The following is a 26,683-nucleotide window of genomic DNA, read 5'->3' on the forward strand; positions in this document are numbered from 1 at the left end:
AAAAGACAATAAAATAAATAAAAGAATCTTTTGTGAAATTTTTTTTAATTGGAGAAAATAAGAGTTGCTGTTATGGCTCAATGGGTTAAAAACCCAATGCAGTGTCTGTGAGGATATGGGTTCAATCCCTGGCCTTTCTCAGTGGGTTAAGGATCTGGCATTGCCACAAGCTGTGGTGTAGGTTGCAGGTGTGGCTAGGATCCAGCATTGCTGTGGCTGTGGTGCAGGCTCGCAGCTGCAGCTCCAATTTGACCCCTAGCCTGGAAACATCCATACGCTGCAGGTGTGGCTCTAAAAAGAAAAAGAATAATAAAATAAAAAAAATAAAATAAAATAAATTTGAGAAAATGGATTTAATTTAAATTATAAACTATTCATAAGGTGAGTTTATCTATACTATCCACAAGTTATAGGAGGAGAAACTAGAGAGAAGGTATTAAGATACTAACCACAGGAGTCAAAGTAACTTTAAAATGGGAACCCAGTTTTGAATGCTGATCTAAGACTTTGTGTTTTATAGCTTATCATAACAAGAATTTTATATCATACCTCATACATGTAGTCATAGACTAGGCCTTTTTCATCAAAGGGGCATTCCCATTTACCCACAGAGTCAGGTATTGGGTTGTTTTCATCTTTTCCCTGGATGACTAATCGTATGTAAATGTCAAAAACAAGGCGACCATCTGTATCACAACTTCCTCCAATGGACCAAATCAAAGAAAATATAAAGCAAGCCTGTTGGTTTTAAAAAAAAAAGTTTAATGTATATTAATTATGTAAAAGAAAATTTTAATAGATTAACTAAATTTAATATATTAGGTCCTAGTTAACTTATCTGGAATGGTCAGATCTACAAATAAAGTGGAATGAAGCACATGTCAATCACATAAAGAATCATTTCTCTGGCACTGTGTAACTAAACTGAAAATGCTCAGGCCAAATGACCTAGGAGTTTCTCTTTTAAGAGTTTATCCTCAGATATGTTCTCACCAGTTAAAATGATATATATACAAGAATATCACTGCAGCACTGTTTTTTTGTAGCAAAATATCTTAAGAAATGCAAAAGTTATTTAATAGAGGTCAGCTTTATTGATTTTTGTGTTTTTTAGGGCTATGACTATGGCATATGGAAGTTTCCAGGCTAGTGGTCGAATCAGAGCTGTAGATGCCAGTCTACACTCAGATTCATAGCTCAGATCCAAGCTGTGTCTGTGACGTACACTGCAGCTTATGACAAAACCAGATCCTTTAACACCCTGAGCAATGCCAGGGATCAAACCCCTGTCCTCATGGATACTAGCCGGGTTCGTTACCACTGAGCCACGATGGGAACTCCCAATAAAGGTCAGCTTAATTAGAATATGCTACATACACTGAAATATGTGCATCTGTTAAAAAAAAAAAAAAAGGTAACCCAATTCTCACATGGAAAGATCTTCAAAATATTGTGAGAAAAAAATGCAAATCAGCATGTATGCTGACATATATTAAAAATGTTTACTGGAGTTCCCATCATGGCTCAGTGGGAATCTGACTAGGAACCATGAGGTTGCGGGTTTGATCCCGGGCCTCGTTCAGTGGGTTAAGGATCCCACGTTGCCATGAGATGTGGTGTAGGTGGTAGATGGTTAGGATCCCGCGTTGCTGTGGCTCTGGCATAGGCCAGTGGCTACAGCTCCAATTAGACCCCTACCCTGAGAATCTCCATATGCCATGGGTGTGGCTCTAGAAAAGACAAAAAAAAAGTTTACTTATAAAAGAGAATATGCATCAAATATCTTTATGGCTACATGAGGCACTGGTAATAGTGGTTTGAGGGTGGCTGGGGGACTGGTATGAATGGAAACCCTACTTTTGTCTTTTGAATTTTGCTCTTGGTACATCCCTTGCCAAGTTAGAAAATCCATCAAATATATTTTAAAGGAAATTTTTCTATGGCAACCAAGTGAAAGGAAAACAATGGGAGGGAACTGCTATTACCTTAGAGTAGAAGAGAAGATAGACTGAATAGAGGAGATCAAAGCATTTGGGAGTAAGGTGGTGGATAGGAAAAGTAGCACAGACCAGGGAAGAGAATGGAGCATCTCTTTCCTTGACTCCCTTAGAGCTCTGTTCTTTGGCATTCTCTGACTCTTAGATGTTAGCTAACCTGGATCACTGGCTCCTTCCTTCCTACCTATATCTTCTCTGGATTCTGCCTCCAGTGCTCTACCCAGCTGGTTGAATGTCTGCTCCTAGTCTTTGATAGCCAATTTGTTGCAGCCTACACCCTAGCTTAACATTTAGACAAGATCAATTCACCTGAAGTTCATATTGGTTTAACATTAAGTCACCTTGTTATTTATCAAATTACAATCTCTTATAAGGTGTTTTGATTCATTCTGACATATTTTACTTTCTCCAAATTGTTTTTTAAATCAGAATTCCAAGTCAGAGTAACTTTAATGTGTTTGGGTATTCTTTTGGTACCTAACAAAAAACAGCTCTGGATATTGCAATGTCTTTCACAATATAAGCATCATTTGTCATAGACTTATTTTACTCTATAATTAAAAACCACATTAAGTATAAAACTAACCATAATCCAAACACGAATATGCTTGCTGGTAGGATCATTTTCTACCACGTTACACAACAGTACTTCAAAGAGGCGTGTGAGAGATACAACCACATTGCTATCGCTTGTAGGAATCAGTTCCTTCAAAATAAAAAGAATAAGACACTTTACTTTCATCTTATTTGGATTATAAAAGACAATAAATGTTTCATTTAAAAAAATAAAAAACATATTTTTCATAAGGCCTTTATAAAATTTAAAATTTAAGAATTTAAAGTGTAGGCATGATAAAATCTCTCAAATGTTTCAGTCTAACATATTACACAGTTGTGCAAAACATATTTTTATTCTAAATTCTCTGAGAAATGAAAACTAGTAAGAGAATAAACAATGTTTAAGAGATAGTAGTACTGAAGTTTATGAGACCCATTTACTCATCTATTCAACAAACATTTATCAAAAACACAACATACTATATACCAGGCTAGGAGATTTGAAACGAAACACACAATCTCTGAAAAGAAGTGATTTTGACATTAAATGGATTAAATAATATGGTATAATAATGACATGATGGAGTAAGTCCCAGGGTGGTGGGAGGCTACTAGACTACTCAGGATAAACAATTAGCCCAGATCCAGGAAGGAAGACAAGGAGCAAAATGGGAGAGGAAAATCAAGGAAGGTTTTCCAGATGAAGTAATAGCTGAGTTGAATTTGGAAGGGAAGTATGAGATAGCAGAAGGAAATAATATTCAAGGCAGGGGAAACTACATATACACAGACATGGAAATATGAGTGGACAAAGAGTATTAAAGGGTTTTTTTAGGATGTGAAAGAGAAAGAGAAATGGCAAGAAATAAAGCCTAAGAAGAAAATGAAATAAAAGGAATACAAACTAGAAAGGAAGAAGTAAAACTATCACTGTTTACAAATGACATTATACTGTACATAGAAAATCCTACCAGAAAACCATTAGAGCTCATCAATGAATTTGTTAAAGTTGCAGGATACAAAATTAATACATATAAATCTATCACTTTTCTATGCACTAACAATGAAAGATCAGAAAGAGAAATTAGGGGAAGGAACAATCCCATTTACCACTGCATTGAACCCACCTAAAGAGGTAAAAGACCTGTACTCTGAAAACTCTAAGACACTGATGAAAGAAATCAAAAGTGACACAAACAGATAGAAAGATATACCATGCTCTTGGATTGAAAGAATCTATATTGTCAAAATGACTATACTACCAAAGGCAATGTACAGATTCAATGCAATCCCTACTGAATTACCAATGGCATTTTTTCACAGAACTAGAACAAAAAAGCATTTAAATTTGTATGGAAACACAAAAGACCCTGAATAGCCAAAGCCATCCTGAGAAAGAAAAATGGAACTGGAGGAATCAGGGTCCCTGACTTCAGACTATACTACAAAACAATAGTCATCAAAACAGTATGGTGCTGGCACAAAAAGGGATCACTGGAACAGGATAGAAAACCCAGAAATAAACACACACACACCTATGTTCAACTAACCTATGACAAAGGAGGCAAGAATATACAATGAGAAAAGACCATCTCTTCAATAAGTGGTACTAGGAAAACTGAACAACTACATGCAAAAGAATGAAATTAGAGCACTCTCTATTACCATATAAAAAAATAATCTTAAAAGATTAAAGACTTAAATATAAGACCAGATACTATAAAACTCTTAGAGGAACACAGAGGCAGAACACTCTGACATAAACCTCAGCAGTATCATTTCAGATTCAACTCCTAGAGTAACAAAAACTAAAAAAAAAGCAAATGGGACCTAATTAAACTTAGAAGTTTTTGCACAGCAAAGGAAACCCTAAATGAAATGAAAAGACAGTCCACAGAATGGGATAAAATATGTGCAAAAGAAGCAGCTGAGGAGTTCCCGTCGTGGCGCAGTGGTTAACGAATCCGACTAGGAACCATGAGGTTGCGGGTTCGGTCCCTGCCCTTGCTCAGTGGGTTAACGATCCGGCGTTGCTGTGAGCTGTGGTGTAGGTTGCAGACATGGCTCGGATCCAGCGTTGCTATGGCTCTGGTGTAGGCCGGTGGCCTCAGCTCCGATTTGACCCCTAGTCTGGGAACCTCCATATGCCGTGGGAGCGGCCCAAAGAAATAGCAAAAAAAAGACAAAAAAAAAAAAAAAAAAAAAAGAAGCAGCTGAGAAGGGATTCATCTTAAAAATATACAAACACCTTCTATAGCTCAAAATAAAAAAAAAAACAACCCAATCAAAAAGTGGGTAGGAGATCTAAACAGACATTTCTCCAAAGAAGATAAACAGATGGCCAAAAACAAAATGAATATGCTCAACATCATTAATTATTAGAGAAATGCGAATCAAACTACTATGAGCTACTACCTTAACACCAGCCAGAATTACCACCATCAAAAAGTCTACCAAAAATAAATGCTGGAGAGGGTGCAGAGAAAAGGAATCCTCTTATACTGCTGGGAGGAATGTAAATTGGTACAAACACAATGGAAAACAGTATGGAGGAACCTCAAAAAAAAACTAAAAATAGAATTACCATATGATTCAATAATCCCACTCCTGGGCATCTATGCAGAGAAAACCATAATTCAAAAAGGTACATGAACTCCAAAGTTCACTGCAGCACTAATGCCAATAACCAAGACATGGAAGCAGCCTATATGTCCATCAAAAAAGGAATGGATTATGATGATGTGGCACACATATAGAGTGGACTATATTCAGCCATAAAAAAGAATGAGATAATGCCATTTGTAGCAACTTGGGTGGACCTAGAGATTACCACATTAAGTGAAGTTAGACAAAGGCAAACATCATATAATATCACTTATATGTGGAATCTAAAAAAGGATACAAATGAAGTTATTTGCAGAATAGAAACAGACTCACAGGCTTTGAAAAACTTATGATTACCAAAGGGGACAGAGGAAGGATCGACTGGGGGTTTGGGAATGGCATACGCACACTGAGGTATATGGATTGATTGGCCAACAAGAACCTGCTATATAGCACAGGGAACTCTACCCAATATTCTGTGATAATCGATGTGGGAAAAGAATCTGAAAGAGAATGGATTGTGCATATGTGTATAACTGAATCATTTTGTTGAACAGCAGAAATTATCACAACATTGTAAATCAATCATACTTCAAAAAAAACTTTAAGAAATGAAAAAAAATTCAATTGCAAAACAAACAAACAAAAACCTTATAAGCAGACAGGGATCAGATCTTTAAAGGCTTTATAGACTATGTTAAGATGCCATGGTAGGGGGAAGAGGCTTCCAAGTTGAGTAAATGGAATGAATTTGTGTTTTGGAATCATCATTCTGATAGCAGGAAGTAGACTGGATCAGAGTAGCCTTACTGTATTGATTTAAGTAGGAAATGATAAAGGTCAGAACTCAAGATAGTATAATAGGAAGAAGGGGGATGATTAGAGGAACTGCAATGGAGAGGAGAGTACAAATATAAAAGTTAGCAATGAGGGAAAAATCAACAGATGTTGGGGACTAACTGAATGTGGAAAATATGGGAATGAATTATGAAAAGAAAATATCACTAATCAGAAAGAGTGAAGATGAAGTGAAGATGAAGTCAATTTTGTAGTATTTACAACATACACTATTACAGCTTAAAATTTTAAAAACTGAAAAATGATTATCTGTATATTTTCTATATGAGACATTGTATAGAGTCTTCATAAAGCAGAACTGTTTTATTTTCTTTTATGCAGGATATTTTTACTATCTCCAAAACAGTATTTTAGGATGAAAATCTACAGAATACCCCCTTTCTGTTCTCTATATTAATATATTTATTTATATGTAAGTAACTAATATACGTATGAGTGTACATGCGTGGTGGTCCCCTGAAAGATATGTCTACATCCTAACTCCAGGAAGCCACAAAGGTGATCTTATTAGGAAAAAGGGTCTTGGAGTTCCTATCATGGCTCAGTGGTTAACAAACCAACTGGTACGTGGGTTCAATCCCTGGACTTGTTCAGTGGGCTAAGGCTTCAGAGAATGACTTAAATTTCCTCAACAAAATAAAGGTCATTCATGAAAAGCCCAGAGTTAAAATCATATTGGGGTAAAAATGAAAATTTTTCCTCTAAGATCTGGTACAAGGCAAGGATGCCCATTCTCATCACTTCTATTCAACACAGTGCCAGGAAGTATTAGCAAGAGCAATGAGACAAGAAAAAGAAATAAAAGACAGCAAATCAGAAAAGGAGAAGTAAGTTTACCTCTATTTCAAGATGACATAATACTATTTGTAGAAAACCCTTTAAAGACTCCATAGGGGAGGGGGGACCATAACCTTTCAGAAAAAAATAAATTCAGTAAAGCTGCAGGATACAAAACCATTCACAAAAATAAACTGCATTCCATGGAGTTCCTGTCGTGGCACAGTGGTTAAAGAATCCGACTAGGAAAACCATGAGGTTGCAGGTTCGGTCCCTGCCCTTGCTCAGTGGGTTAACGATCTGGCATTGCCGTGAGCTATGGTGTAGGTTGCAGACGCGGCTCGGATCCCACGTTGCTGTGGCTCTGGCGTAGGCCGGCGGCTACAGCTCCAATTCGACCCCTAGCCTGGGAACCTCCATATGCTGTGGGAGCGGCCCAAAGAAATAGCAAAAAAGAGAACAAAAAATAAAAATAAAATAAAATAAAAAATAAAAAAAATGAACTGCATTTCTTTACATCAACAATGATGTATTCAGAAAGGAAATCAAGAAAGAAAACAATCCCATTTATAATAACGTCAAAAGAAATACTTACGAATAAATCTAACCAAGGAAGTGGAATATTTGTACACTGAAAACTAAAACAGTAATGAAAGAAATTGAAGACACAAATAAGTGGAAAGATATTCTGTATCCATGGATTGGAAGAATTAATATGGCGAACTGTCCATACTCCCCAAGTGATCTACAGATTCAGTGCTATCCCTACCAATATTCCAATGACATTTTTTTTTTACAAAAATACAAAAACCAATTTTAAAATGTGTATGGAACTACAAAAGACTTCAAATAGCCAAGATAATCCTAAGAGTTGTAGACAACACACTTTCTGATTTCAAATTATATTACAAATCTCTACTAATAAAAAGATTATGGTAGGGACATTAAAATGGACATATAAACCAACGAAACATAATAGAAAGCCCAGAAATAAATCCAAGTATATAAGATCAACTGATCTTTGACAATGGTGTCAAGAATATACAATGAGGAAATGATAGTCTCTTTAAAAACTGATGTTAAAAAAACTAGATGTTCATAGGTATATGAATAAAACAGAATCCTTATCTTATAATAAACATAAAATCAACTTAAGATTTTTAAGACGGATTAAACTTAAATGTAAAACTTGAAACCTTAAAACTCCTAGAAAAAAAATAATAGGGAGAAAGCTCCTTGACATTGGCTTGGCAATGATATTTTTTGGATATGACATCAAAAGCTCTGGCAAAAATAAATAAATGGGACTACATCAAACAAAAAGCTTTTCTGCACAGCAAATGAAACTGTCAAAAAATGAAAAGGGCATGGAGAAATCTACTCAATACTCTGTAAAAACCTATATGGGAAAATAATCTGAAAGACAGGTATTATTAAAGATAAATTGAGGTATTAAGTGTTGGTGAAGATGTGAAGAGAACCCTTGAGTACTGGTGGTGGGGATGTAAATTGGGCCAGCCATTATGGAAAACAGTATGGAGGATCCTTAAGAAACAAAAAATAGAACTAACATATGATGCAGCAACTCTTCCTCTAGGTATATACCCAAAGGAAATGAAATCAGTACCTCAAAGAGATATCTGTTCTCCCATGTTCATTGAGGCATTATTCACAATAGCCAAGATGTGGAAATACCTAAGTATCCACTGGTGGATGAATGGGTAAAGAAATTGTGATTGTATATACAATGGAATGTTATTCTTTCTTAAAAAAGAAGATCCTGCCATTTGCAGCAACATGGACAAAACTTGAGGACATTATGCTAAGTGAAATAAGTCAGACTCAGAAAGGAAAAAAACTCCATGATCTCACTTATATGCAAAATCTAAAAGCTGAATACGTAAAAAGAAGCAGAGAGTAAAACAATGGTTGCCAGGGGTGGGAAGATGGGAAAAATGGGGAGATATTGGGCAAATAGTACTAAGTTACAGCTATGTAGGATGATTAAGTCTAGAGATCTCATGTACAGCATGATGACTATAGTTAATAATTCTGTTTTGAATGCTGGAAAGTTGCCAAGAGAGTAGATTTCAGATGCACATACAACACAAAAAAACACGTTTTAACTATTTGAGGAGATATGTTAATTGGCTTGACTGTGATAAACGTTTCACCACATAATGTATATCAAATCATCATGTTGTATACTTAGTATTCTTAGTTTAATTTATTTGTTTATTCGTCTTTTTAGTGCCACACCCACAGCACATGGAGGTTCCCAGGCTAGAGGTCCAATTGGAGCTGTAGCTGCTGGCCTACGCCACAGCCATAGCAACGTGGGATCCGAGCCACATCTGTGAACTATACCACAGATCACAACAATGATGAACCCTTAACCCGGTGAGTGAGGCCAGAGATTGAACCTGCATCCTTATGGATCCTAGTCAGATTCGTTTCTGCTGAGCCATGACAGGAACTCCCTTTTTATTCTTAAAATTAAAATATTAAACAGAGAGGGATAAATGCACGTGTGCATGTGCATGCATACACACACTTAAATAAAAGTATAACTAGGGAAATCTAAATAAGACTAGTAGATATTACCATTGTCAGTATCCTTGTTGTGATATTATAATACAGTCTTGCAAAATGTTACCATGGGGGGAAATTGGTGAAGTGTATGTGAGATCTCTCCATATTCTTTCTTATGACTGTATATGAATCATGGATTGTCATAATATTTTGATTTTTTTAAATGGATACAACATGTCTAGGGAGAAACCTATTTTAGTTATTTACCCTACCATTCTGACCTTAGACTTAGTCAAGTTGAATGGAAAGTAAAGAAACTTGAGTATACAAGAGAATTATACTATTACCTTGCATTTTTTCTTACGGAGGCTTAAAGTGGGCTGTATTAACCAGTCAAAAAGTCCTTTCAGGAGAGCTTGATGATCTGGTTCCTGTAGAGGTCCTTTCAGTGAATTCAACCATGAAGACACAAGAGGTTTCCATCCCAGCTGCGAGGGCTCCAAATAAATCATGCCACAGCGGCTTATAGTGGCAGGCTACAGAAAAAAAGACAAGTCTTCTTCCATTCTGGCACTGGAAAAAGACTTCTTTGCATGACTTACAAGGTCCTTCATGATCTGCTTCCTGTCTTCCTCTACATCACATAGGCTAGATGAAACTATTTGCAGTTACAGTTCCCCAGATATGTCATGGCTCCAAGTCTTTGTAAGTCATCTTGTAATGATCTGGAATACCCAGCCCCATCCAATCTTCCTGGAAAAGTTTTACCCCTCAAAACCATATCACACACTCAAAACTCTTCCAGTGTCTTCCTATACCTATTTCCCTCCTGGATGCTCACCCCCTCCACATTCTTAGAGCACTCACATGTAGCTCTATACTCAGTTATGTCTATTTATTACCATGTTTCCCATCTTCCCTAAGTGAGCATACACTGTGTCTTATTCATCTTTGTGTTCCTTGTACCTAACTTGCTGCCCGACACGTAATAAAAAATACTAAGTGAACAAATGAATAAATGAACAATCTGTTGTTATATTAAATTATGAACTTACTGAGGCCTGGGAAAGGTCCATTGCTTCAAAGATGAGGCTCATTTGAGGAGACATCTGAATGATTTCTCCACTCATAAGGCAAAGCTAAAGATAATTATTTTTTAAAAATCTCATACTTTTCAGATAAAAAATTATTCTATTTATTAAAGTATCTCTTATTATACAATGGAATAAGTATTAGAATGGAAGCCAGAAAATCTTAATTTTTGGTTTAACTCTGTCAATTACTTATTAGGTAACAAATATATAATATCTCAGATTCTCAGTCTCTTCATCTATAAAAAGATGATTTTTCTTTCACAGAATTAGGTGAGAGGGGACTTACATGACATAATGAAAAAACCGTAAAATCCTATGCAAACATAAGTCTTTATTAAAAATTACATGAATACTCTTTTAAAAAGTTGTCAAAAGTCCTTTTATAAATAAAAAAAACTACAAAGAATAGAGAATACTATGAACACACATGTCCATTTCCTAGATTTAGCCAGTGTTAATTAAATATTTCACCATATTTGCTTTTTATTTTTAAAAAATATTTTAAATATCATAACACATAGCATGGCATTCCACATCCAAATATGTCAACATTCATCTCTAAAAATAAAGACTTTTCTCTATAACTACAATAACATTATCACATCTGACAAAATTATCAATAATTCCTTAACCTCATCTAATATTCAGCCAATACACAAGTATTCTCAGTTTTATCAGAAATGCCTGTTCAGGAGTTCCCGTCATGGCGCAGTGGTTAACGAATCTGACTAGGAACCGTGAGGTTGCGGGTTCGGTCCCTGCCCTTGCTCAGTGGGTTAATGATCCGGCATTGCCGTGAGCTGTGGTGTAGGTTGCAGACGCGGCTCGGATCCTGTGTTGCTGTGGCGCTGGCATAGGCCAGTGGCTACAGCTCCGATTCAACCCCTAGCCTGGGAACCTCCATATGCCGCGGGAGCGGCCCAAAGAAATAGCAAAAAAGAGACCAAAAAAAAAAAAAAAGAAATGCCTGTTCAACTGATTTATTCAAATCAAAATGCAATCAAGGAATACAGATGGATTGTGTTTACCATGATCCCTGGGTCTCTTTTAATCTAAAACATTCCTCTTTAATCAAACATGTAAAAACTGAATTTATCAACTACATCCTTTCTGCCAAAGGCAGAAGCTATCCTATCTTCTCAATCTTCTTGGCTTCTATCTTTGGAATTATCATTAACTTTTAATAATATTGGTAATCATTATACATTGTTGATACTCCAAATTAATTTCATTATTAAATATTTTAAATTCTTCCTCTACATTTGTTTTTCAGTGTTTCTTCTCTGATTCCACTATCATTCTCTAGTCCCGGTTTTGGCCCTATCAAACAACATTGTTCAACAACACAGCATTTAACATTTCTGGAACTGTTTCTTACCTGTACAATGAATTAATGGTCTAGTGCTGGACTGTCCAGTATGAAAATTAATGATCATATGTGGATTATATTAAATTATATTTAATTTTATTTAATTAAACTTGGAATAAAATTTAAAATTCAGTTCTTATATTGCACTAAGCCACATTTTAAATGCTCAACAGCCAAATGTGTCTAGTAGCTACCTTATCGGACAGTGCATGTAAGATACTTCCATTTTACTGCTGAAAGTTCTATTTGACAATGCTTGTCTAGAATACTTTCAACTTTCCTCCATGTTGTTTCAGCAAACATTCTCCTTCTTGCTACAAATTTGGGAAGTGAAGTCAACATTATTCTCACTCCCTCATGCTATTTCCCAACTACTTCTATTCCACACTCCAGTACAACACTTACTCCTTTGACAAGCCCTACTTGGTTAAAGCCTTTGGCAGTTGGCTCAATCTCTTTCTCTTTACTATAAATCTGGCCCGTTATAGTCTTCATAAGGGGAAACATCTCAATATGGCAGCCACCCCAGTACTTATCTTCACTTAATTTTCCCCTACTCCATTCCAACCATCCACTTTATACACCTGGGACCTTCTCTCCTGGAACACTACATAATTCTAAATTCAAGCACTCCAGTCTCCTCTCTTAGCCTCCTAACCATCCAGGTCTCTTACTCATTGACTCCTATTATCGTCACTCTTCATTTCCATAGAGATTTTCATATCCCTGTTGTTTTCATTTCCTTTATTATGTGGCTTCTAGCCTATGGTCCAAAACTTCTATCATTCTCATTCCAATAACTTTAAAGTCCTTCTGTATTTCCAGTCTAGCAACATTATCTATACCCATATCTAAGGGGATTAGACTGGTAGAGAAAATCTCAAGGCAGACCTTGACACTACAACAAATAACTCATGGTCTTCAACTTATCAGGTTCTTTATAACTCTCAGATATACTTCTGTGTTTTCCTAGGAAGCAATCTTTTGCATTTTTCATAATGGCTAACTTAAATCTTCCCCTTTCTCCACAAGTGTACAAAGAAACAGGGCCTACCACTTCACAAAGAAAAAAATAAATCATCAAAAGAATTTGCCCTCAAATTTCCACTATCAAATCCATATGTTCACGTTTCCTGTTTCCCTCTCATCCAATATGAAATAATCCTTCCACCTGGCTCTGAATCCTTAGATTTAACTGTACTGATTAAGCCCTCTCTTCTGAATTATCACTATTTCATGTCTGTTTACTCTCCTGCACCTTAGCTCAATCAGTGTGAAAGAAAGAATATGAACAAATGACCAACCACCTATGATAAAGTATGGGAGTATATGTTTGAGTGCTAATTAGTTTTTGTATTTAGTGGTATAACTATTTTATATAAGTATAAAAATAAATTGTGATATATTAATCAAGTAGAATACTAATACAGACCTAAAAGTAAGATAATAAATAAATAAATGGAACTACAATATAAGTATTACAGATTACTATATTGACCAAAAGAAGCAAAGCACTAAAGAGTTTGATTCTCTTTACCTGAAGTTCAAGAAATGGCAAAATAGCTTATCACACCAGAAGTCAGAATAGCGATTTAGCCTTGGGAAGGGTGTGCTGATTGGGAAGGTGTGCTTGTAGGATGCGATAAATTTCATGCATTTTTGTTTAGATGATGGTTATATGAGTGTACACATAGGTAAAACAATCAAAGAATTTAAACTTAGTGCACATTTTATACTTTACATGTATTATCTCTCAAAATAAATATTAGAAGACTTCCATTTTTCTCATTCTTTTGTATATCTCACAGGTTCTGCGGTAATGTACCACACATAAGCACTGAAACAGTTAATATTTTCCCAAAAATGAGGGCTATTTATTTACTTCTAAAACATTAAATTTCTAAATAAGAAACTTTATAGAACTATAGTCACTTAACAATTTATTATCACCCATTACCTTACTATTGTCTTCATGCTAACACAGTAGTTTTAATATATTTGTATTCTATTTTAAAAAATTAAGCAAAAAATTTACTACAGCATAGTTTTCATTTAAAAGATCATTTATAAACTTATTCAATTTGCTGCATCCTTCATTTTAAATATATAGTCCAAGACGATTGGTTTTTGAACACATAATATTACTTAGGTATGTCTGCATGTGCTTTGCTTTGCTTTTTTAAATTGGCATTTTTTTTAAAAACCATACATTTACTACATTAATCATTTTTAAGTTTACGGTTCAAAGTGTTAAGTATATTCATATTGTGCAAGTGTTTTGCTTTTAATCATGAAGATTTACCTTTTTATTGTCATCCAATACTGTGTTCATGCTCTCTATCCACAAAGTGTCAATGGGACCATCAAATACAACCCATTTCCGGTCAGGTGTTTCTAATAAGGCAAATTCTCTAAATGTATTAGCCACAATACCATCAGTCCACTGAGGAGGGAAAAAGGAAGAGTTGAAAAGCTTCCCTTATAAAACTATAAAATGATAATACAAAAACATTTTAAATTTCTTGGCCTAATGGGCATTGTTAATAAGAATGGAGAATGTTTGTACTATAGATTACCTCATGAGACACTGGGTCAAATTGTCCAAAGAGTTGGCCCATAGTAATGGATTTGGGGTTTATAGTCCTATAAATGACCTTTTCTTCCTCTCCATAGCCACGTTCATTCATAAGAGTTAGAGTTTCAGCCAGCATATGAAGAACTTTTGTTTTAGCAGCAAAAGGCTCTCCTACTAACATAAAACTATTAAGGAAAAGAAATCATTATACAAAAAGATTCTAAAAAAATAATGGTAAATTAAATTATTTGCCTTTATACTGGTGCACAAAATTTTACTTTGTGATAATTGCTACATATAAATTTTTAAATTATATTAATTTTTCTCAGATATAAGGGAAATACATTTAATTTCTTAACTGACTGATCTCTAAATCAAATTCTCAATGTTAATACTCAACATCACCTGACCAGAAATGGGTTGTATTTGATGGTCCTTTACATTACTAATGCAAGGGAAATACATTTAATTTCTTAACTGATTGATCCCTAAATCAAATTCTTAACATTATCTACAAAAGGATACAATAAAAATTTTCCATATGAAAATGGAAACTTGACAATTGTATACTAAAAAAAGAATTTTTTTAATGACTTAGGGTCTCCTAAGGAGAGGAGTGGAAATGATTCACTTTCCTCACCTCAAGTTTTTGCTTGCTATAGTGCTCTTTGCCAAATACTTCTGAATCTCCTCTCTCCTGGCACATCGTAGGATGTGGGAATACTAGGTGACTTAGGAGTAATAAATGGAAATGATGGGTCTTTCCTAGCAGGGGATAGATAATTGCTAGTGACCTTACAGAGAGGTCACTTACAGAGACTTCTCACAGAAAGGACCTTACAGACCTCTCCCTTTTCTCTCTAGCACAAATGAGACCCACAATGTTGAGATGGTAGCTGCTCCAACAGCCTATGACCTGAGTAATTATGAGGAGCAGAACCTCCCTGTTAAACTACAATGGAAACAGTATGAATGAGAATGTTTTTAAATCACTAAGATTTGGTTCTAATTGTTTCTGCAGAATAACCTAGCCCATCCTTACTGATAGAAATTGGTACCTAGAAGGGGAAAAGGTATTCTTGCCATTAAAAAAAAAAAAAAAAAAACAAAAACTACAATAAGTGGCACTGGCTTAGAGGTTAGGTTGTGGGTACAAATTAACTCTTATCAGAGGCTAAAAGATCGGCAATTACTATTATGCAATGATCAAATATTTGGTAAATGTATCCCTTGAGATAACCCAGAAGATAGATAATGTATCTAATAACATTGCAGTTTCAAGGACAAAAGAGAGTAAACAGAATATTATTAGTATATATTGGGAGCGGATGGCTGCATTTAACAAGGAACTACAGAATAAATGAGCTCAGGGAAATACGGCCAGTTTTCAAGCAGAAGTGAAAGCAAAGGGAGTTCAGAAATTTAGAGACTTGGGAGATTGAATGAGGTGATTTACTCTCATCTACAACTGGTAAAAGATAAACTGAGAAAATCAACAACTAAGATCTACTCAGCCTAGTAGCAAAGATTTTATCAATGATAGGGCCATTGTATTACTTTATTAAAGCCTATGAAAGATTAATATGGTTTCCAGTAATCATTTCAGATGGTAAAATAATTTAGGGAAAACAGATTAAAGGTGTGTCCTTCTCAATAAGCCTGATAGATTCAAGGACACTACAAGCTTTAGAAAGATATGACTTAATAAGGACTATAGTTGTGGCTCCTGGGACATGGAGCTACATGGAATCAAATATAAAAAAAAAAAAAGCTTATTATTTTTTTGAGAGTTTACTGACAAAGAAACTATGAGGGAAGGCTAAAACACATGCGAATGTTTAAGATATAAAGAAGACTTTGATATACTGAATGCATGAGGGTTGACTGCTCTAATTCCCTTTATTTTTATATATGCTTGAAATATAATATATACAAAGGGGTTTTTTTTTTCATCCTCTCTTTTAAAAAATCATGACCTTTGAGACTTCAACTTCCTCTAAGCAGTAAGTAAAACATTTCTCGGCTCCCAAGGATACTTCCTCTATTTTCCATCTTACATGTGACCAGGGAAGAAAATGAAGGTGGAAAGACCTCTCAAAAGGTTGAACCAACTTTCACAGAGGACAGGTTACTGGAAAGCCTCTCTCAGGGAGCAAAAATAAAGCAGAAATGGATCCAGGTTTTACTGGTGTTTAAATTTATACAATTAGTGGGGGAAGCCCTCTAAGGAAAAAAAAACATATGTAATTATAAATACAAAATGTCCACAGCCACTGTAATAACACCCTATGCAATAAATTATGTATAAAATGATTATGACTCCCTTGAGGGGTCTCTACAAATAAGAAGTCTTAAAGTTTAAATTCTAATAGTTTTACAATCAGTCTGTCTCTGGAATTGGGACCCCACATGCCCAGCTAGGTTTCAGAACTGCTACTGACAAGAGTGGCTTTGTCTGCTAGTCCTCAGTTTCTGAATGGGAGCATTTCCTCTGATAACCTTGTTCTGGTAAACCCACTATTATACTGCTAGATGTGTGCAGAGCAGATAACTTGACTTTCTAGTTTGTAGGTCTCTAGATCAAGAGGAATAGTTTCCAAACCTGATACACAAACTATCATGCATCACCTAGAGAGTCTGAACTTTGTGAGTCTGGTTCACCAATTTGATTGCAACTTTTAGGTTATCTCCCTGGGAAAGGAAAAGTGTATTTTATGTGCACGAAGTAGGATGAATAACACATTTGGTGATCAAAAGGGCAAACTGTGGTGGTCACTGAGTAAGCAATCCTTACCAGTCCTTTTTTGGACAGGTATCGAGAGAAATATACCTTTGTTTTTAAGCCATTGGAATGGCATTTGGAGGTGGGGTGCAGCTAGGGGTTTGCTCCCTAGCCTACCAGCACACAAAGTTTGCTGAGTTTTTTGGTTCACAAATTTTAGTTATATTAACAGCTTAAGTTAAAAACAACATATAACCATGGCATACTATTTTTAATCCATCTTACCCATGTCTGACAATCATCATTTCATACGTCTGAATCATTTTTTCAAGAAAAAATTTAACAGGCTGAAGATTATGTACTTTGCAGGCTTCATAAGCACATTCCAAAAATTCCTAAAATAAAAGAAAAATGGAATGCATATCTACAAAAAAACAGTATTATAAATCATGTTATATATGTCTTAAAAATGTACTTTTCATTTAGAAGAAAACTGTATCTTATATTTATAAATTATTTCTTGAAGTTTTTTAATTAGAGGAAGAACAAATGTAATTAAAATACTTGATAAATATTAGCATTCACCATTATAAGTTACTAATGATCGTGCACCACTGTATTGGATGTATACTGTGTGAAAACAATTCCTCTTAATAGTGTTTCCTAAAATTCTACCTTTAGTTAGGATATAGAAGGACATGCCAAACAATCCCTCACACTGTAGCAAATAGAAATGGAGATGCTACAAAAAATAAAAATTTTAAGGATACAGGAGCACTTTGGATACAACTAAGTCTAAATGAGCTCAATTTCAGAAAAGAATAAGTCTTTCATAAGTAAACACAGATCAACAATTTTGCCTCTAAGAGCAAGTATGGACTTAGGTTGGGGACTGGATCAGGCCTGCTATAGGCTAAGGGACTTTGTTGAAGTAAGGAGAAACCAATAGATATTTTAACGGTCATGTGGGCTTGTGTGACAGATTTGACACTCGAGAAGCTTCAAATGCAAAGCTGATTTTTCCACTGCTTACACTTTTGCTAAGTGTGAAATGACACAAGAAATCAAGGGCTTATTGTGTAACATAAGGATTTGGATTTGTTTACACAAAATAATCCCAAGAATAATAGTTCCCCATGCTCAATGGGGATCTCAAAGATTAGTATTTTTCTTTGGTTAATGATTATGTAATACATTAATAAACCTCTCTAAATACTTTCAAAAAAAAAAGAAAAAGAAAAAGAAAAAAGAAATCAAGGGCTTAGCTAGAAAGACACACCAAAAGAGATTGTTTTAGTCTTAGGATGCTTATATCCCAAAATGCTGCTAGAGGAAGGGTCCTGTCATACAGTAGGACAATCCCCATTCTGGAGACATTTGAAACCAGAGGTAAACTAAAGCTCAATAATTCTGCTAAAAAAAACCCTCTGGCTCAGGTCAAATCCTGATCAAACTGATAAGCAGCTCAATCTAGCTATCTGACAAAGGAAAAATACAGTTTTTCTTCAGGAAAATAATAGCAGTTCATCCTCTACAGTAATTTTCTATACATTTCTCATAACACAAGTAAAGAGAAAAAATAGCCAATGATCAGTAGGGAAAAAAAACAGTAAATAAACAGTAAATAACATAACAGTAGAATAAACAGTAAATAACAGTAGAATAAACAGTAGATTAACAGAAGGAAAAAAACAGTAAATGAACTCACAGATAACCCAGACGTCATGTCAAAATTAGCAGATGAGAACACCAAAATAACTTTAATAAATATATAAAAGAAAATAGACAATACAACAAAAAATTGAGGGAAAGATAAAGAATTTAAGCAAAGAAATGGGATCTCTTAATAAAACAAAATTGGACACACTAAAACTGAAAAATATGGGAAATGAATTCATTGGATAGTCTTCTCAGCAGATTGGACAAAGCCAAGGAAAGGATCACTAATTTCAAGATAGGTCAATAAAAGTATCCAAACTATGGGAATGTAAGCTGGTACCACCACTTTGGAGAATAGTATGGAGGCACCTTAGAAAACCATATAAATAGAACTACCATATGACCCAACAATCCCACTCTTGGGCATACATCCAGACAAAACTTTCCTTGAAAAAGACACATGCACCCACATGTTCACTGCAGCACTATTCACAATAGCCAAGAAATGGAAAAAACCCAAACGTCCATCAATAGATAATTGGATTAGGAAGATGTGGTATATATACACAATGGAATACTACTCAGCCATAAAAAAGAATAAAAGAATGCCATTTGTAGCAATATGGATGGAACCAGAGACTCTCATATTAAGTGAGGTAAGTCTGAAAGAGAAAGACAAATACCATAGGATACCACTTATATCTGGAATCTAACACACAGCACAAATGAACCTTTCCACAGAAAAGAAAATCATGGACATGGAGAATAGATGGTGGTTCCCAAGCGGGAGGGGGAGGGAGTGGGATGGATTGGGAGCTTGGGGTTAATAAATATAGATTATTGCCTTTGAAATAGATTAGCAATGAGATCCTGCTGTATTGCACTGGAAACTATGTCTAGTCATTTATAATGGAGCATGATAATGTGAGAAAAGAGACTGTATACATGTATGTGTAACTGGGTCACCATGCTGTACAGTAGAAAAAAAATAATGTATTGGGGAAATAAAAAATAAAAAAAAAGAAAAGAAAGTATCCAAACTAAAGCGCAGATAATAAAAATAATTTAAAAACAAAACAGAAACAGAGCATAAGAGACATGTGAGGCAATATAAAATGGTCTAACATACTTGTAATTGGAGCCCCAGAAGGACAGGAGAGAGAAAATAAGGTATAAAAAGATATTTTAAAAGGTAATTACTGAAAATTTTCTGGAGAAAGATATCAATCCACAGATTCAAGAAGTGCAGCAAATCCCAAGCAGGATAAGTACAAAACAAACAACACTAGGCACGTAGTCAAGCAAGGAAAGAGAGAAAATGTTTAAGAGAGTCAGAGGGGGAAAAAAAATTACAATTAGGGGGATATAAATAAGAAAAATTCCCAACTTCTAAGCATAACAATGAAAGCCAGGAATTAATGGAATAACATCTTTAAAATGATAAAGAGGTGGGGGCAGACCTCTGCCAATCTAGATTTTTGAATCTAGTGAAAATATTCTTCAAAAATGAAGTCTAAATAAAAATATTTTAAAACAAAAACTGAGAGAGAATTTGTGGCCAGAAGACCCTCCCCATACACAAGAAATACTGAAAGGAAATTATGCTGAAAAGATCCCGGTTTAAAACACATATCTGCTGGGGGTGGGGTGGGGGGAAACTAGAAAGGGTAAACACAAAAGGCTTTTTTTCACATAGTAGTACCTAAAACAAAAAGTTCCTATGTATAGTGGAGTTTATATGTAGAAGTGAAATACATAACCACAGTAGTACAATGGGGAGAGATGGGTGAATAAGGGAATTGTACCATTTAAAGTCATACTGTATCTGCCATGGTTTACAATACAAAGTTAAGGTAATTTGTAATAAGCCAAGGATGTATACTAAAATCTGTGGAGTGACCACTGAGGTAAAACTAAGAAACCAACAGAGATTAACGGAGTAATAAACATTACCCCAAACCCAAAAGTAGTCAGTAATATAAAGACAAAGTAGTATAGAACATTTTAAAAAGGAAAATGGTGTATTTAGTACAGGTATACCTCAGATCACCACAATAAAGTAAAAAAAAAAAATCTCAATAAAGTCATACGTATTTTTGGTTTTCCCTGTACAAATAAAATATATTTAACTCTCCTATAGTCTATTAAGTGCAATAGTACTATGTCTAAATAACAGTGCACATGCCTTAATTAAAAATACTTTTTTGCTGGAGTTCCCATTGTGGCGCAACGGACACAAATCCAACTAGGAACCATGAGGTTGCGGGTTCGATCCCTGGCCTCGTTCAGTGGGTTAAGGATCTGGCATTGCCGTGAGCTGTGGTGTAGGTTGCAGATGTGGCTCAGATCTGGTGTTGCTGTGGCTATGGTGTCGGATGGTGGATATAGCTCCAATTCGACCCCTAGTCTGGGAACCTCCCATATGCCGCAGTGGAGACAAGAAGACCAAAAAAAAAAAAGTGGAAAAAAAAAAAAAAAAACAACTTGTTGCTACAAAAATGCTAACCATCACCTAAGCCCTCAGTGAGTTGTGGTAGTAACATCAAAGGTCACAGATAACAATAACACAGATCACTATAACAAATATAACAATAATGAAAAAGTTTGGAAATTTCAAGAATTACCAAAATGTAACAAGAAGTGAACAAATGTCAGAAAAATGGACCACTGGACTTGCTTGACAGTGTTGCCAAAAACTTTCAGTTATAAAAAAAAAATGTGATATTGCAAAGTATGATAAAATGAGGCATGCCTGTAGTATTTTTCTTCCATGACCCTGGCTCCTCAGCAGCTCAGGTGCAGACATACACAGCTACTCAGCCACAGATCTCACGGCACTGACTCCAAGCAGCATTTTTCAAGGTGGAATCTATGGATCCATGAGTTTATTGCTATATTCATAGTACTACAAGAGTTCCTCAAGAGAACACTAAAATTTTGTATTTTCATTTTGATTTAAAAAACATATTAGCATATCTTGAATCATCTCGATAATCACCTGTGGTATAATAATAAAATTTATCATTTTTTCTACCTGCTAAAATATATAATAGTATAGCATACATAATAGTATATATTATAAATCACAAGACAGGAAATCAAATATGTCTTCTCTTACAATGAACATTATCTTTGACCTAAATCTGTTAATCCTGGTATCATTAACATAAGGTACAAAAATTTACTCATCCTCATTCATTAAAGTGGCCAAAATAGGGGTTTATCCTTCAAACAGAATAATTATTAATAAAACTTGGAAAGCTGTGTCACCAGATGAATTTATTTGCAGAGTAAGTCATTCTCACAGGTTTACTTACCTGATAGTCAGCTTCAGGCAGTTTAACACCAGGAAATAAGTCACTCGTTATTCCATTAAATAAAGGTATATCATGTGATAAGAATTTTGGTTCATTTACGTCTTTAATTGATCGAAGAAGCTAAAACCATCCAAAAAGTGCAATATAAGTTAATTGCCAGTATTTGCCCTCCTCCTATCCCCACTCTGCCAAAGTCAAAGTTTCTTTTACATTGCTCCATGTAATCCCCTTACTTAAAAGCCAATACTCTGCTTATCAAACAAAAGGTCCTTGGTTTAATATAAAGTATAATGAACAACTGAACCCCAAAACTATCATTTCAATCCCATCTTAAAAGGCTCAAAGCAACAACTCTCTTACCTGACTATTTACGGTTCATGATCAACCTTGCTGAAAAATTCTCTTTCTACTGAAACTCTCACAATGTAAATACTTAATACTTACAAGTATATCTTCATTTTCATTTGGAAATTTTAGTTTTAGGTTTCCAGCAGCCACTAAAACTGCTTTTACTGCTCGCATCCCATAGTCATAATGAAATTGTGATGATAGCTGCTCTGAGCAAAGCCTGTACGTCATTACTATCTTCACAGACAGAGGTTTTGCATTCAAAAATCCATAGGAGTAGAGGGAGATTTCTGCTATGAGGGCGTAGTTTGGAACCATCATAGCCACTGTTCTAAAAAGAACCTGAAGCATATAATAAATGAAATATATTATTTACGTAAAGGAAACACATTTTAAAGCTGAGCATAAGCACCCCAAGAGAGTATGCTGATATTCAAGTTAATTCCCCCAATGCAGCACATTTTCATTAACTCTAATTTTTTCTGTAGCACTTTAACAGTTTTACGACTCCATTTTTTTTTAGAGGTTTACCTTGTAGCAAATGGAAAAAGTAAAAGGGGATGACAAATAGATGAGAGAAAATTATATCATTTTGAGTAGATTATGCTGTTACTTTTGATTACTAAATTTACAATCTTAAAAATATTACCTTAAGGTTATCTGGCAATTCAGAACGTCCTGCATAGCCAGGATTCATAGTAATAGCTACAAAACAGTTTGGATTGAGCTTAAGTTCTGTCCCTTCAAAAATAAACACTTCCAGCTTCTGTTGAATGGCTCTCTGAATGCAAAGGATTTGTTGAGCCACCACTGACAGCACTTCCAACTCAATTCTATTAAATTCATCAAAGCAAGCCCAAGCACCAGAAGAAGCCAATCCTTTAAAAAACTGACAAGAAAAAAGGAGATTGATGATTTATCTTAGGAAAGGTGATCATTTATTAAAAAAAAATTATTTAAACTTTTTTTTTTTTTTTTTTTTTTGTCTTTTTGCTATTTCTTGGGCCGCTCCCGCGGCATATGGAGGTTCCCAGGCTAGGGGTCCAAACGGAGCTGTAGCCACCGGCCTACGCCAGAGCCACAGCAACGCGGGATCCGAGCCACGTCTGCAACCTCCACCACAGCTCACGGCAACGCCGGATCCTTAACCCACTGAGCAAGGGCAGGGACCGAACCCGCAACCTCATGGTTCCTAGTCGGATTCGTTAACCACTGCGCCACGACGGGAACTCCCTATTTAAACTTTTAAGTCAAAATTGAAAGTTAAACCTAATAAAAGCAAACACCAAGGATTAAAACAATGTCTTTGGAGTTCCCGTTGTGGCTCAGTCGTTAACAAATCCAACTAGGAACCATGAGGTTGCGGGTTCGATCCATGGCCTTGCTCAGTGGGTTAAGGATCCGGCGTTGCCATGAGCTGCGGTGTAGGTTGCAGACACGGCTCGGCTCCCGAGTTGCTGTGGCTCTGGCGTAGGCCAGTGGCTACAGCTCCTATTAGACCCCTAGCCTGGGAACCTCCATATGCCGAAGGAGCGGCCCTAGAAAAGGCAAAAAGACCAAAAAAAAAAAAGTCTTTACCCCTAAAAAAAAAAAAATTCAAGTAATGCTTCAACCACTCAACCAGTGTTTTAAACATGAGTTTGCTTTTAATTTATCCAGTTAGACCTAACTGTAAACTTGTAACATTTAATACATAACTTTACCTTTCCCATTGCTAGATAATCTAGCCCATCTGAACAGTTAAATACCACACACTGTACAGCAAGAGCTTTAGCCAAGTCCTTGGTGGTTTCAGTTTTTCCCGTGCCTGCTGGCCCTTCTGGAGCACCTCCAAGGTTTAAATAGAAGGCACCTATCTGAAAAAAATAAATAAATGTGAAAAGAAATCCATGCTTAACTGAAAACAAAAAACTCTATGATAGTACAATTGTTTATAAAATGGATTTAGTCTTATTTGTAGCTTCAGAGGAGCAGTAATACAATTACATTGTTCAGTTAATTTTTATAACTCAAGTTTCTAGCTGTAAAAGAAAACGCAGTTCAAAGCATCTAAAAAAGTAAAAATGTATCAAAAATCTTACCTTCTAAATACTTCATATGTATCCCACTTGCCCTTAAAAACAAAGAGAACCCAGCCTTAAAGTGTTAACATTTGATTAGAAAGGTTTAATTAGAAGTGTTTATGGAGATGATTGTAGAAATCAATAATGACCATCCTGATGGATAGCTGCAACGAGAGCAATCTCCTAAAAGAGAGTGTGACTTATTATATACTTCTATGATTCACCCTGGCTATTGCATTCCACTCTTGGTATGTTCTTTGTTTTCTCTACTCCCAAAGCACTGTTCTGCATTTCTCTTACCAGTAGTATCTAACCCTTTAACCTCATGAAACCCAGGGCAGTTATCACTTAGCCATTGAAAAATGGTGAGCTATGACCTGCCTTTGCTTGTTGGACTCACTTTTAAAAGTTTGCATGTCCTCCAAGAGTCCTTGCATGTCCTCAGGCTACAGAGCCTGGGCTTTGTGATACTTGTGCAAGTTACTTTTTTAGGAATTTGGAGTCATGTGTGTCAAATCAAGCTGGAGCTGGTTAAGACGGGTGAAGACCACCAACTGTCCACCTGGGCATGGACAAGTGTTCATTCAGTGAGCCAAAAATACTACCATCAGAGCGTGCCAACATTTGTTTTCTTAGTTTACACCCCATGAAGAAGGCTGCAACTTGGCTCTGTCCATGCAGAGTGCTGATTTCCTCCTGTCTTGTCTGCAATTACCTTACCCCATGTTCCCCACCATACCACAGATTTATCCAATAAATATCCTGAGCCCTTAGCCTTCTAGGAAGCAGATTTGAGACTTGTTTTAATTTCTCCTTGCTTGGCTGCTTTGTGAATATACCCTTTTTCTGCTGCAAACCTCAGCATTTCAGGGTTTGGCTTGCTGCAAATCAAGCAAACAAAACTGGTTTACTAGCACTTAACATTACAGCTAATTACATACATTTTCCCCCTCTCAATTAGTCTTTAAATTCATTAAGAATAACATCAGTGGAATTTCCTTCATGGCTCAGCAGTTAACAAACCCGACTAGGATCCAGGAGGATGCGGGTTCGATCCCTGACCTCGCTCAGTGGGTTAAGTATCTGGTGTTGCCGTAAGCTGTGGTGTAGGTTGCAGACTCGGCTCAGATCCTGCATTGCTGTGGCTGTGGCTCAGGCCAGCAGCTGAAGCTCCAATTCAACCCCTAGCCTGGGAAATTCCATATGCCACAGGTGTGGCCCTAAAAAGAATAACATCAGCAGTATCTGAATCATTTGAGTCCCCACAGTGATTAAAACAATAGCTGGAAATTTTTAGAAGCATACAAATTACAGTCAGCTCTCTTTAACTCTGAAGTTTGTTTCATGAAAACCACTATGAGAGTTTGTCAACCTAACTCCTTTTAGATAAAATAGGAATAAAGGACCAATACTGTACATATGGGGAGGACGGAGGTATATGAGAACTTTGTTTCTGCTTAATTTTGCTATGAACCTAAAATTGCTCTAAAAAGTATTTTTTAAAACAGTAAATAGTAAAACAGTAAAATAACATTTACTAAAATGAAACAATAGGGAAAGCTCATTAAATAAGAATGGTAAATAGGAGACTTTTTTCCATTGTTCAGTGTTATATACAAGTATTTAATGTGATTTTGATTTTGCAACTCAAAGTAGCTAGCTTCCACCTTACAAATATTCACAGTTTCTGATTTCAGTGAAGTCTGAGACAGGACACAAAAGCTTGAGGTTTATTTACTCAGCAAGTATTTAGGGAGTAACTATGTACTTGCTCATCCCTAGAGAACAAGACAGACATGGGCCGGCCCTCAGGTAGCTTCTTGAAGAGGATTTGGTGAAAGATTTTATTATGGATGCACTGGCTTCTTATTCATACCTTTACTGGTCACTGCATCCATCTCTCAACTGCTGTCTGTCTACAAATAGCTCCCAACTGTCCTTTTCTTCTGAGATTTGCCCGCATTTAATAGGAACTCCCTCATCCACAAATACTGAAAACTTACACCCCTAGCCCCAAGAGTGAACCACAGCCAATGACAATAAAAGGAATGAAAAGCTTTGCCTTAAATGGGGGTACCTCTGTTAATGCCATTCATGCTCCAAAGTTCCCAGTGAGATCAGGCTAAAGCCATACATCCACCGAAACCACGTCTTTGCTTAGCTTTCCCCTTGCTTTCTTTACTTACAGGTTTTTATTGAGGGCATGCCCT

At 35.8% G+C, this 26,683-nt stretch overlaps 1 protein-coding gene across 1 annotated transcript in view; it reads right to left on the minus strand.

Annotated features, from left to right (window-relative positions):
- The window catches only part of DNAH12 (dynein axonemal heavy chain 12), a 246,824-nt gene that overhangs the window by 129,797 nt on the left and 90,344 nt on the right, over positions 1-26,683 (minus strand). The window contains exons 27-37 of the mRNA XM_084988686.1: positions 24,114-24,266; positions 23,060-23,299; positions 22,507-22,752; positions 22,063-22,182; positions 17,372-17,481; positions 14,366-14,549; positions 14,092-14,232; positions 10,382-10,465; positions 9,674-9,862; positions 2,584-2,703; positions 550-738 (exon numbers count right to left, since the gene is read on the minus strand). Of these exons, the coding sequence (XP_084844812.1) occupies positions 550-738; positions 2,584-2,703; positions 9,674-9,862; positions 10,382-10,465; positions 14,092-14,232; positions 14,366-14,549; positions 17,372-17,481; positions 22,063-22,182; positions 22,507-22,752; positions 23,060-23,299; positions 24,114-24,266 (1,776 nt within the window). The remainder of the gene's footprint in view (positions 1-549; positions 739-2,583; positions 2,704-9,673; positions 9,863-10,381; positions 10,466-14,091; positions 14,233-14,365; positions 14,550-17,371; positions 17,482-22,062; positions 22,183-22,506; positions 22,753-23,059; positions 23,300-24,113; positions 24,267-26,683) is intronic.

Source organism: Sus scrofa, chromosome 13 (genome assembly GCF_054392235.1).
Source record: "Sus scrofa isolate SSC_HxYL_T2T_F1_AM1 chromosome 13, Sscrofa_HxYL_maternal_Yorkshire_Landrace_v2.0, whole genome shotgun sequence".
NCBI lineage: Eukaryota > Metazoa > Chordata > Mammalia > Artiodactyla > Suidae > Sus > Sus scrofa.